Here is a 13148-nt window from a genome sequence, read left to right as displayed (position 1 = left end):
AACTAACTCTCAACACACCATGACTCTTAGAGCCTGTTTTATCATGCCATTGGGGAGGAGACTTTTGGTTAATTTAGAAAGTCATGTTTTTCTACAAAACTGAGGATTTCTCTGAGTCAGTATAAAGCTCTTTCTTGTTTGTGAATGGTCTGGGTTTGCTGCTATTTAAACTATTTATTAAAAATATACATAGCCTACTTTCATGCCCATCCATGATACAACACTCAATAGAATGTTTAGGAGACAACATACATAATTAATGCATTTCTAATTATCTTCTCAGACCTCCTTATCCACTACATGACAGCTCTCAGATTCTTTCTATCAAGAATTCATGTTACAAAACACAAGTTGAAGAAATCAGGCCCTACTATGAAGTGCAACACCAGAACTGGTATGCAATCGATGCATTCCACAGCAAATGGTGGAACTGGAACAAAATACTTGAGGAAACACAGATAATCGCTAAACAAATTCAGTTGTATCTGGAAAGAATAAGGCAAGGTAAGCAAAGAATCCCAATTTAAACTAATGGAGGTTTTGATTATTATATGATTTTGTATATTTCTAGACTGCCTATCTTGTCCCCAAGGTGTTTTATAATACAATTTTAAACCAAAGGACATAAAATCAGAACTGTTACAACAATAAATTTTATTTGTTCATCTTCTGTTCTGTCCTTCCCCCATGATTGTGCAGCTTAAAGCAGATTACAACATAAACAAGCAATTGAAAACAGTTAAAAACTATACATACAAAGTCAAACAATTAACCAGTTGATTTATAACCAGATGGCATGGAAACTGTTTCACTGTTCCCAGGGAGAGAGTTGGGAAGCAGAGGGCAGTGTATAAATACAACTCCCTAGTCTCACCCATATGCCTGGTGATACAGTTCTGTTTTACTGGCCCTGTGGAATTGAGCTAGGTCCTCACTTGGAAGTGCATTCCATAGAATAGGAACTATCGCCAAAAAGACTAGCTTGAGTTGAAGCCAGGCAAATGGCCTTTAGCTCCAAGATTGTAAGCATGTTGTTGCCTAAGGAGTGTAACACTGTTGTGGGGGCGGGGGAGGAAGAATGCCTGGAGAAGCAGTCTCGAAGATTTGTTGGTCCCAGACTATAAAGGGCTTTAAAGGTTTAAACTAACATCTTGAACTTGATCTGGAATCCAATCTGGAGCCAGTGCAGCTGGCAGAACACTGGCTGGATATGTGCTCTAATAGGGGTTCCAGTTAGAACCCTTGCCACTGCATTCTGGACCAGTTGAAGTTTCCAAGCCAGTCTCTAGGGTTACCAGATCCAACTCAGGAAATACCTGGGGACTTTGGGGGTGGTGCCTAGCAAGTATGTGACATCACAGAAGTGTCCTGATATGTCACTTCCAGGTCAAAAGTGATGTCACTTCCCAAGCCACACCCCATTCCAATGTTCCCACTTCCAACACATTGCACCAAACCCCACCCCTTCATGTGACATCACTTTCAGGGCACTTCCCCAAACCTGTCTCTACCCCACCTTTACTCATACGCACAGGCTACTTTAGCATGGAAGCTTGCTAGATAACATCACTTAATTCACAACGAATCTGGACTACCCCTTAAATATTAGAAGCCATTCCCAATCTGGTAAGATTTACTGCTCTTTTCTCAGGTCACACACAAATGCAAGCCTAAATAGCTCCATCAGACCACCAGTAACTCTGTGGCCAGGTATCTGTCAATTGCATTTGCTTTGCTATAGAAAATAATTTGCAGCTCTTTATGCTTCAGGAACTAGGCAGTTTGGAAGCTTAAGATAATTCACACCAGAGGAAATTCTTATCTGTACACTAGAGCATATGACATCCTCCTCTTTTCTATGCACTTCACTGTCAGTGTCTGTGCCTGCTAGGATTCATTAGTGTTCCTCTATGTCTACCAATTTGAAGGGGAAGTTTGCATACATAACGCCTTCACAAGGTTTGCAAAGATCACCCCTACCTCAAACCCTAACAAGCAGCTCTGGATACCATCATGTAATAGAATAGCCCTTGGGTTAACAGCCCCACCCCTGACCTGAGAGGGAGATAGCGTTGCTAGCTCCAGGTTGAGGAATTCCTGGAGACTTGTAGGTGGAACCTGGGGAGGACACAGACCTTAATGGAGTAAAATGCCATAGCGTTAACCCTCCAAAGCATCCATTTTCTTCAGTGGCACTGACTTCTGTAATCTGGAGATGAGCTGAATTCCAGGAGGCAGAGCTTTTTTTGTAGAAAAAGCCCAGCAGGAACTCATTTGTATATTAGGCCACACCAGGGATGGAATTCTAGCAGGAGCTCCTTTGCATATTAGGCCACACACCCCTGATGTAGCCAATTTTCCAAGAGCTTACAAGACTCTTTTTTGTCCATGCTTGGAAGGAATGCTTATTTACATTTGTCCATGCTTGGAAGGAATGCTTATTTACATGCTCAAAAAGAGCCAACCACAGTTTGGGGGAAGGGATATCAGTGCAGGCTCCACAAATCTTTCTTACTAACAGGACAGGACACAGACACACCATTCCTTTCTTTTCAGCTTTTGCTTGCTTCCTCACACAGGCACTCACAAATTGAAAATCTAGGCTAACCACCACACCCGCTCACCCACCCACTTCTTCCTAGCATGCCTGGATGCTAGGAACTCCCCTGCAGCGAGGAGGGGCCTGTGCTGGCCCACATCCTCCCCCTCACTCCTCCATAGTGCGGGCACAGCATCTGGGTCCAGAGATGGGCGAAAGCACTCTGCACCTGCTTCTTCATAGTATTCCTGGCTGCACACTGGCCCAGTGCTCCCAGGAAAGCTTCTCAGAACCCTTGCCTGCATCTTCTCCACCTCCCCCCATCCCTGATGGCTCCAAAGTGTGGCCACGTGGGCTGCGTGGCCACAGCATGGGCCTGAGCCTACCAAGGATAGCTGAAGCACCTACTTCTTCAGAGTTGGTGGCCTCCGGCAGGAACTTCCTGACAGCAGTGAGGCAGGGCCTGCACCTCCCCACAGCTCCTAGAAGTGCAGCATTGGTCTGGGATCCAGGGGTGGGTAAAACCACCCCCCACCCATGCCAACACCTTGCACTTTGGAGCACATGGCCACAGTTACACTGCACTACCCCCAGGCTACCTTCAAATCCTGGTGATGGTGGCAGCAACTGCTCAGCAGTCCTTCCCAATGGCAACCCAACAATGACTGGACTTGAGTGTGGGGTCTTTGGTGGGAGTCGGGGCTTGGAGGCCTTGAGTCCTCTGTGCACCGAAATAAGAATTGCGATGCTGCTAAGCAGGAGGGCAAGAATCCCACTCCTCCCAGCCAGAGAAGTTTGTGCACTTTCAGTGAGCCAGCATTGGCTAGGCGGAAGAGGCAACTCTAGTCCTCCAGCAGCTCTGATGATCTAGCCTTATATTCTGTGGTACCATAGAGACTAGGAGGAAGGTAAGGCTGACTGCCACCATTTTTCTCCCACTGCTGGATGTGGGGGTTTGGTTCTGAAAATGTGAGATCGGAGCCCTATCAGTCTCAAGGGTAGCCCTGTATAAAGGGAGTTACAGAATCCAGTCTGGAGGTGACCATTGTGTGGATCACAGTGGCTTGGTCTGGGTGAGATAGGAAGGGGCCCATTGTCAAACTTGATGTAAATAGAAAAACATCAACATGACCATGTTCATGATCTAGGCCTCCATTGACAAGGTGGTGTCAGGAGTCATGCCCAGGCTCTTCGTTGATGCTGGTGTCAGGGGGACATTTTCCAAGTCGGGAGCTATTTGAGAACTAATTTTGAGAAGTATTCAAGAGGGTATTTGAGAACAAATTTTCCCATCCCTGCCCAAGGAATAGCATAAACCACCATAGCAAACCCTCCATCGAAATCAAAGGCTTCCTGGACTAGAAAGATCTTTTTAAACCAGTCTGGAAGACTCTCAGGAATGTGGTAACTCTCACCTCCTGGTGGGAATGAGAACAGAAAATGCCATCAGTCAGGTTTTAGCTATACCTCATTTAGTCGCATATACTATCCCCGCTCAGTCTGTCTTTAGAATGGGAAGGACAGTGTTTTGTAATAGCAAAGAGAATATGTTGGTTTTTTAAATGTGGTATAGTCAGCATGAGACATGTTGTGTAGTCAACATGAATGGGTACATAGGCTTAAAATTCTTGCCTTGTTATTTTACTATACCTGCAAATAAACCTACTATTTCTGTTATGAGTGAAAATGTTGTTTTCATGTTCTAACAAACTGCAATTACTAATTGTATGGAGGTATACTTACTTGCATAAGGAGTTCACAATATTTAAAGTCAACATCTCTGTGTTTCTGGATACTCATCTGCAGCCCACCCCCTCCTTCTGTGGTAGCTAGGCTTAAAGCCTAATTACGCTTTAGTTCACCACAAGGCTTTTGATTCAGACATACATTGCAAGTTTCTTGCTAGGAACTCAATTCCCAAGCATAAAGGGGCCAACTCAGATCAGGACCATGCATACAGATAGCCTTCCCTTCCTCCCTTTGCTCATTTTTCCTGACCCAGAACAGCTCAAGGCATATTATTGTTGATGACTCCATTTGCACTATGGGGTACATGGTAGCATACATGCTACCCCATAATGGAAGAAGCAAGAAGGGCAGTTTTGGCTCTTTCCCACTGCAGTCTCCTAACCTGTATGGTTATACAGATCCTGCAACCCCAGAAATCAGTTTCCCAGGGGACCTAAAGTACTGCTAGCAGCTGAGGAACAAGATAAATATCCACATCTTTCAACCCAGCCCAACAACAGATCACAGGAGTCATCCCTTTGTCAGCAAAATATATCAATCCAAGCTGCAATATTTATTATATGTATAAATTTATCACCTGCTCTTTTACCACAGTCTTCGAAGCAGGTTACAAATAAAACTGTGTAGTAAAGATGGTGACACTCTTTGTTTCTGGGGCAAAGAAAAAACCTGAACTTTACAGCAGTAGGATATGGAGCCAGTTCCCTGGCCAAGGACTGGCAGGTAGCCATAGGAGAGCACTAGTTTCATACAAGTGGCTGCAAATAATTGTTCTTTCCCTTTTTTTCTCTTCAAAGAGATATTGAAGAAGTTTGTAAGAAGATCCAAGATTATGTTGAAACTAAAGTGGGAGGGGGGAGTATTTTGTGAAAATGTAGTTATACTTTTGTGCCTCTGTATAAAGAATCCATTTAGTAAATGAAATGCTTTAGCAAGGAATGAAAGAGTATACTGCTGGAACTGCTGACTTGTAGAAAGCTTGTTGATAAATTAATCATGCATAGTAACTCATGATATTTTATGTACTGTAAGTTCATCTTCCAAATATTTACTGTCACAGCTGAAACACAACATATTATGTCCAATCATTAACAGGGAAAGCAGCAAGTATTGCTGATTTGTGTATCACACCACAAGAACTGCTCTCTCGGTTGGGAGAGTTTGGACAATACTGTCCTGTTAGCCTTGCAGAAAAGGGAGAACTTGTTGATTGTTCTGTAACTCCTTCTCTGAGGTTTGCAGCAGAGTTTCGAGGGCATTACTACAAAATGGCTGGACAAGAAGAGCTGGATGTAAGTATCAGAGGTGGTAGGACACATTTATTATTGATTTGGAAAGTAAACTGGTATTAACATAATGTGAGAGAGATTCAGGTATCATTAGAAAGTGATTGTGAATTAGGAAATTCCTAGAGATGTAAAAAAATTGACATTGGGGAAAAACTGAATCATGCAATAATTACTTCCTATGAAATATAAAAGGAGCCCTGTGGCACAGAGTGGTAAGCTGCAGTACTGCAGTCCAAGCACTGCTCATGACCTGAGTTAAGTCCCGGCAGAAGCTGGTTTCAGGTAGCCGGCTCAAGGCTGACTCAGCTTTCCATCCTTCTGAGGTCAGTAAAATGAGTACCCAGCTTGCTGGGGGGAAAGTGTAAATGACTGTGGAAGGCAATGGCAAACCACCCCATAAAAAGTTTGCCATGAAAACGTTGTGAAAGCGATGTCACCCCAGAGTCGGAAATGACTGGTGCTGCACAGGGGACTGCCTTTACCTTTATGAAACATAAACTTGTTTTACTGCTTTACAGTCATGCATTGTTTATAACTTAGCACATAAAATTGTACTAATTGGCATATTTATGGAATTTAAAACTATAACTGCCTTAAATAACTGCCTACAGATAACGTCAGTATTTCAGAGAGTGCTGCAAACTGCTGCATCCTATTCAACCTTAGGACATGCATCTTAGGACCAAATTGTATTATATGTTTGATAAATATCTGGTCATTAGAAAGTGATTGTGAATTAGGAAATTCCTAGAGATGTAAAAAAATTGACATTGAGGAAAAACTGAAACATGCAATAATTACTTTCCTACAAAACATAAAAGGAGTCCTGACTTGCAGTCATACATGCCAGTGGGGAATTAACATTCCCAATTATGCAGGGGCCCAACTGCTCTCAAGAGAAGAAGAAGAGTTGGTTTTTATACCCCACTTTTCTCTTTCTCAAGGAGTTTCAAAGTGACTTACAATCTCCTTTACTTCCTCTCCTCACAACAGGCACTTCTTGAGGTAGGTGAGGCTGAGAGAGCTCTGAGAGAATTGTGACTGGTCACCCAGCTGGCTTCATGTGGAGGAGTGGGGAAATCCAACCCTGTTCTCCAGATTATAGTCTGCCACTCTTAACCACTACACCATGCTGGCATGACATGGGAAAAGAAGAGGCTTCAGTCTTCCCTCCAATGCCATTTTCTCAAGTCAAAATAGCCATGGGGGGCAGTTTGCCCAGTTGTCATGTGTTGCATATTGAAGTCAGTACTCATACAGCCCACAGCAGGGCAAACATGCACCCCCAAACATTTCTGTTCAGAAAAACTGTATTGTGGGGAAGGCTGAAACGCCTCCCTTCCACATCACATTCACAAGCAAACTGGGCCCAACATGCTTGAGAACATAAGAGAAGCCATGTTGGATCAGGCCAATGGCCCATCCAGTCCAACACTCTGTGTCACACAGTGGCCAAAAAAACCCAAGTGCCATCAGGAGGTCCACCAGTGAGGCTAGAAGCCCTCCCACTGTGCCCCCCCAAGCACAAGAATACAGAGCATCACTGCCTCAGACAGAGAGTTTCAACAATAAGTTGTGGCCACTGATGGACCTCTGCTCCATATGCTTATCCAATCGCCTCTTGAAGCTGTCTATGCTTGTGACCCGCCACCACCTCCAGTTGCAGTGAATTCCACGTTAATCACCCTTTGGGTGAAGAAGTACTTCCTTTTATCAGTTCTAACCTGACCACTCAGCAATTTCATTGAATGCCCACGAGAACATTTTTAAGAACAATGATACTAAGGGAATTGTTTTACTGTAATGCTTCAGTTATTACACAATCATGGAGGGTTTAAAAGCAAATTCTGTAGTGAGAGTTGCTTGAAAATGATTCCAGTCAAAATAAAATTGCATTTTAAATTTTAACATTTCTCTTCCAAACATCCATATTCGTATATTTAAAAAGTAATGACTAAAGATTATTTTTGAGAAAGAATGGTGATTCACAAGCACCAGCCTTTGTCTAGTAGGTTAGCCATCTGTCCTCTCTCATTATTTCCCTGTCAGCAGAATCTTTCTGGAACCTGAAAATGTCACCTTATTATGCTGCACTTTTCTCTTGCTAGTTATTTACACCCAGTTCTTTGGACTTCAGCTGAATTGGAATTGTGATAACTCTGCTCAGGATGGCAGGGTAGAATAATCTACATTCTGGAGAGCATCCAACATGCAGCTGGTACTAAGTGTTAAACAGCAATAATGTTTAAGAAGACAATAACAATTCTTGTTTAAAAAATTCACAAGCATTTTGTTCATCAGTTAAAACATGAGGTGCTACTGCTTTTCTTATGTCTGACTTCTTGTTAATACAGAAATTCCTGAATACACCAGAAATATATGTGCCCCCATTAGCACCTCATCCTCTTCCTCTCCCGAGTAAATTACCAAAGAGACTGACTGCAACAGAAGTGAAGGCCTTATTCCCCATGCAAGCTGAAATGCAAGGATACTGTCCAGTCACTTACCTAGAAGGGAAGCAAAGGTAAATACTGGCATTATGTGGGACAACTGAAAGACTGTTTATTTCCCAGACGATATGACAAAGTGAGGCAGTGTTCTAATGCAGATTTTAAACTGGATGTGGCCTCATCAATCACATGATAAGCACATAGGCTTTTGCATTCATATAACTTTGTAAATTGTGGACTTTTTGAATAACCTTGTTTGAAGTATTCTTTAGACCCCATTAGGATTGCTAGGTCTATTGGACCCACAGGCAGGGGGATGGAGGGAGCATTCCAGGAGTGGGAAGTGCCATATCCAGAAATAAACGCGATGTGCTATGTCACCTGGAAGTGATGTAAGCACATTGGTGACATTAGGGGAGGCACTCTGGTTTTTGGGCAAAACTCTATGGTAAAGCTGGCTTCAAACCATAGAGTTTTGCCCCAAAACCAGAGCATTGCTCCCCAGATGTCACCAGTGTGCCTATGTCACTTCTGGGTGATGTAGGCATGTTGAGTTTACGTCCTACTTCTTCCATCCCAGCTTCTGGTAAGTTGCATTTATTTCCAGCTTGGGGGTAGTGGTCTGGTGTCCCTTCTTTCTGATAGCCCTGAAATGGGCAGAGGGTCTCCAAACCGGGGAATCTCCCACCCCCAATTTGGGACTGACACCCCTAGACCCCATTTATATATAACGGCTTTCTTTTTCCATCTCTTCTGAGGTATGAAGCACTGGTGCCTGGTGACATTGAATATGCAGTTCTGTATTGCAAAAAGCTATATATTTTTGAAAGTGAGGAAAAACTTCAGAAGTTTATGAGGTACCAAACACATTAACATTATTTTTACCTAACTATTATTCAGTGTTTGTTTTGATCAGCCATAACTTCTTTGTTCTTAGACTGCCAGAAAAATACTGGAAGCAAACACTGCCACATAAACTTCCTCCCAAAAAGGAGCCAGTATTGCTGACAGCTCTTCCCTTGACAGGATATCTTGAACAGGTTAATTTTATTCATTAATTATGTTCATATTAAATTAACTTGGGGGGAGGGCAAATTTACTGTGCTGTCCCCATCCAGTTATTCTTTGAACAGCTCTCATCCCTAATTCCCAAATTAGACTCTGGACTAATGAATGGAAAGAGAATGCACAGTGCTTGATCTTTGGTTAATAATGCACAAGATATTTATCGCCATTATAGATAGCCAATGCTTTCTATACTTTTTCTTAAGTAGATGGATACAGAAGAACACCCTGGAATGCCACTTTAAAATTATGCAAGTTACTAAACGGTTATGAATTTCCATAATGATGGCTTATTCTCTATTACAATAAGCTCCTCCAGTCCCTAGAATAAGCTATTCATAAGACAAGTTAATTAAACTCAATAAGAGACTGCTACAGTAGTGTTCAGGTGAGCAGCATTGGTCTGAAACAATAGAACATTAAAGTTGCCACTGGACTTGAACTTTGTTCTACAGTATATGTGTGTAGGATCCAATAATGTGGCCAGACTTCATAGTAAAAAAAAAAGATACAAAACCATAAACAATTAAAAGGAATGTTTTAAAAGTTTGATCTTTGTGAATCTCTTTGGATATTTTCTGGAAGAAGGTGTTGCATAAATCTTCAGGATCTGTGGCTGTTCAGCATGCAAATTAGTGACAGAAGTAGGTATGCAGACCAAATTTTAAAGTGATACACACACAAAAAGGACAACCCTGAAAACGTTACAGAGGATAATGTGAAAGGCCAAGATATATGTGAGCATACACAGAACAGTGAAGGCTACAAACAGAAACCATATTTAAGAATCTATCAATTTATATTGCTACTCTAACATCAATATTTTATTTTATCTCTATAGGGGGTAGCAACAGCCCTAATAAAAGCAATGAATGAAGTAGGCTGTTTAAAGCCAAAATTCCCATTCCTAAGTATGAAAAAATCTGCACTCCTGTTCGTAGCCTATCATTTGAAAGGTACAGTAGAATATATTAACTAAAATAAAAGTTACTGAATTTCTGTATGTGCAGTCCCTCACTTTCATTTTTCTCTTTATCATAACATTATATTACTGTAACTCTGACAAAATAATAGATTTCCAACACCTTTATTCTAAATACATTTTCCTGGCAATAACTTACTGTTATTTCAACTGAACTTTTCTTCCAAGTGGTCAAACTTGCAAACCTTTTTAATGGGAGACCATAAGGAGTGTGTCTGACAGATGCAAATGGCAGGCCAACAGAGCAGCTTTTCCAGTTGCCCTAGTCATAGCCATGTCTGCTCATTCCATTAACAGCTGTCTCTTCTGGTGGCTTCTCTAAGTTACCAACATATGTAAGATGGGCAAGATTACATCAGAATCGGCATGCTTAGGTTCACAAACTTAATTTGTCACTTTAGACCTTGCAGATTTGTCTGCAATAGAGAAAAAGTCCTAATTGACTTAGCCAAAGGGGCTTCTGCCAGTGGTACCAGAGGTACAATATTATACCTGTAGTGATACTTGTATTACAAATGTGCCCATAAACGATTTATCTTCATAAACCACCACTTGACTGGCAGCATTTAGCCTTCTCTCTGCACCTATTAATCAGGTGATATTATCAGGGGTCATTTTGTAGAAAAAATGGTGCAGGAGCTCAGTAGCATATCTCATTTGCATATGCCCCGGGATCTGTGTGCAGCAGGGAGAGAACTCCCCACTGCATGCAGAACCTGGCTGGAGGTTCAGGAGCTGCACTCGTGTGAGCTCCTGCTGAATTCAAGCCCTGGATATTATTAATCAGATATCTGGCCTTTTCCTAGTTCAAAACATTTCAGTCCTGAAACCAGCTGGGAGCTAATAAGTTAATCTCTAAAAAACAAAATTAGAAGTCCCTGTATGAATTCAAGATCGCAGCAAGAAGTAGTACTAGCCACAGATCGCCTGTTTTTAAACTTCCTACCCTCCAGGAATTGTTTCTATAGTAATTACCTCTGGGGAGGGGGGACAGATTAGTTTGTATCTTCTATCTATGGAATCCCTCTTGAGTGGCAGAGGAGGCTGGAGTACATTCTAAGAGGTATTATGTTCATTCAGCCAGTTTGGTGCTGCAGCACACAAACTTAATATAAACTTTTCCAAGCATCTAATACTCCATTGCAGTTGTATAGTTGGGGAAAGACTGGTAATGATAAACACACCCTTAATGAAAGCCGGTTCGCCATTACTCATATTCTCATTTCTCATATTGCCTGATTTACCTCAGAGTTCCTGTGAACGTGGTTTGAAAACTACTGCTCTACAAGTATGAGCTAACACTTTTTCAAGTTATTCAGGCTGAAACTGCATATGATAGTGGCAGAGTGACATCTTAAACCAGATGAGTTAGAGGCCCAAACAAAATATGAAGGTAAATGAGAACCAGCATGGTGTAGTGGCTAGAGTAGTGTACTAGGATTTGGGATACTCAGATTTTAATCCCCACTCTGCCATGGAAGCTTGCTGGGTGACCTTGGGCCTGTCAAACATCCCCAGCCTAAGCTACCTCATAAGGTCATTGTGAGGATAAAATGGAGGAGAGGAGAACAATGTTAGCCTCTTTGGGTCCTATTGGAGAGATAAGTGGGGTATAAAATAATAATGTAGTAGACCCACATCTTCATCTTAGGTCCACCCTACACACGTCAAGAGCCAAAAGAGTGCACTGGCCGGGAAGAAGCTGCTAAACCTGTTCCCCAGTCTTATTCCTTCAGCTACTTCCTCCAGGCATTTTTCTTCCTGCAACACTGGAACTAATTGTGGAAATAAGACAGGCAGAAAGTGATTGGAAGAAGGTGCCTTGGGAGAAGTTCCACTGTTCAACACCTACATGCTCCTTTGGACTTTGACACTGCATTCCTCCATGCTACTCCGTTTTACGTATGAATGGAGAAAATTCACATTTCTTGTACTGACATGTTTGGGCCTGGTATAACTGGCAGTGTAGCCAAAATATGGAATTCTAGCCTAAGGTGACAAATAGTGCCACTGTCATCACAATCACAAATTCCGATCACATATGAGGAAATAGCTGGCAGTTAGTACAAATCATTATAAAACATGTCCTCAGAGGTCATGATGTGAGCAATATGTATCATGTATTGCAGGTGACAAAGGATAATATGATTTCATTTTTCTATAGCATTTAACCCCAGAAGCTCTGACTATGTGCAAAAAAAGTACAAGAGGAAATTGGACCGATTCATAGACAACTGTGAACTTATCCCATACTTAGGAACCAAAATGACAAAGAAATACAAAGAGCCTCAAAATCGACCAATTGATTTTGACCACAAATTACGGACCTTTCTGTCTCTCAGAGGTGTGGACCCAGCTTCTCTTTAGTTTGGAACATTGCATAGCAATAAAAAGTCAAGACAGTCAAATCTGAATGCAAAATTCTGAATAGACTAACTTCTTTGAGTAGATTACAAAATGAGCTTCTGACCAGGCTGTCAGTTAGGCCTTTTCCAGCCGATGTGGCTAACACTGAACTGTATGTTTCATGTATTTAAACAGTTTGCCAACTGTTCCTGTCAGGTTTGCAAGATTCTACTTCATCCTAACCAATCTTTACTTGGGAAATAAGCTGCACTGATTTCAGAGCACTACTTTTAAGTTTGTGTTAATACGTAGAGTATACTCCTTCAGCCAACACTAAAAGAATACATGTTTAATTTTTAAAAAAATGTTTTCAAGTGATCACTCAAGCTGACTTTTCAATCAATTGTTGCTATGTGCTTAATCATTATGTAGCATTTAATTGAATGCTTTTGGTTTTCAAGTTTTGTGTTCCTTTAAGTTTATGAAATAAAATTTTTCATTTTCTTGAAATAAAACAAGATTCAGCCTATAACTATTGTTTTTTTCTTCAACACTCTTCTAACCAGTAATGAATAAATGTCTTATATTGTATTCCTGTGCATTATTATGCACAGAGTTGTCATATGTACTTGTTCAGTCTCTTCAGAACCACAGGCCACTAAACGTTACAGATTTTAAAAGTATATCATATTTAATGTTGCTGCATCACCTCTGTGCAAATCTAATGA

At 41.5% G+C, this 13148-nt stretch overlaps 1 protein-coding gene across 1 annotated transcript in view; it reads left to right on the top strand.

The window, feature by feature from the left end:
- The window catches only part of AK9 (adenylate kinase 9), a 126052-nt gene extending 113118 nt beyond the window's left edge, over positions 1-12934 (top strand). The window contains exons 35-41 of the mRNA XM_060237998.1: positions 284-504; positions 5384-5580; positions 7932-8101; positions 8786-8884; positions 8965-9067; positions 9934-10048; positions 12239-12934. Coding sequence (XP_060093981.1) covers positions 284-504; positions 5384-5580; positions 7932-8101; positions 8786-8884; positions 8965-9067; positions 9934-10048; positions 12239-12441 — 1108 coding nt within the window. The 3' untranslated portion in view covers positions 12442-12934. The remainder of the gene's footprint in view (positions 1-283; positions 505-5383; positions 5581-7931; positions 8102-8785; positions 8885-8964; positions 9068-9933; positions 10049-12238) is intronic.
- The last annotated feature ends 214 nt before the right edge of the window (positions 12935-13148 follow it).

The sequence above is a fragment of the Heteronotia binoei genome, chromosome 1 (genome assembly GCF_032191835.1).
Source record: "Heteronotia binoei isolate CCM8104 ecotype False Entrance Well chromosome 1, APGP_CSIRO_Hbin_v1, whole genome shotgun sequence".
Lineage (NCBI taxonomy): Eukaryota > Metazoa > Chordata > Lepidosauria > Squamata > Gekkonidae > Heteronotia > Heteronotia binoei.
The sequence above is the reverse complement of the archived record's forward strand: the minus strand, read 5'-3'. Positions and strand labels throughout refer to the sequence as shown.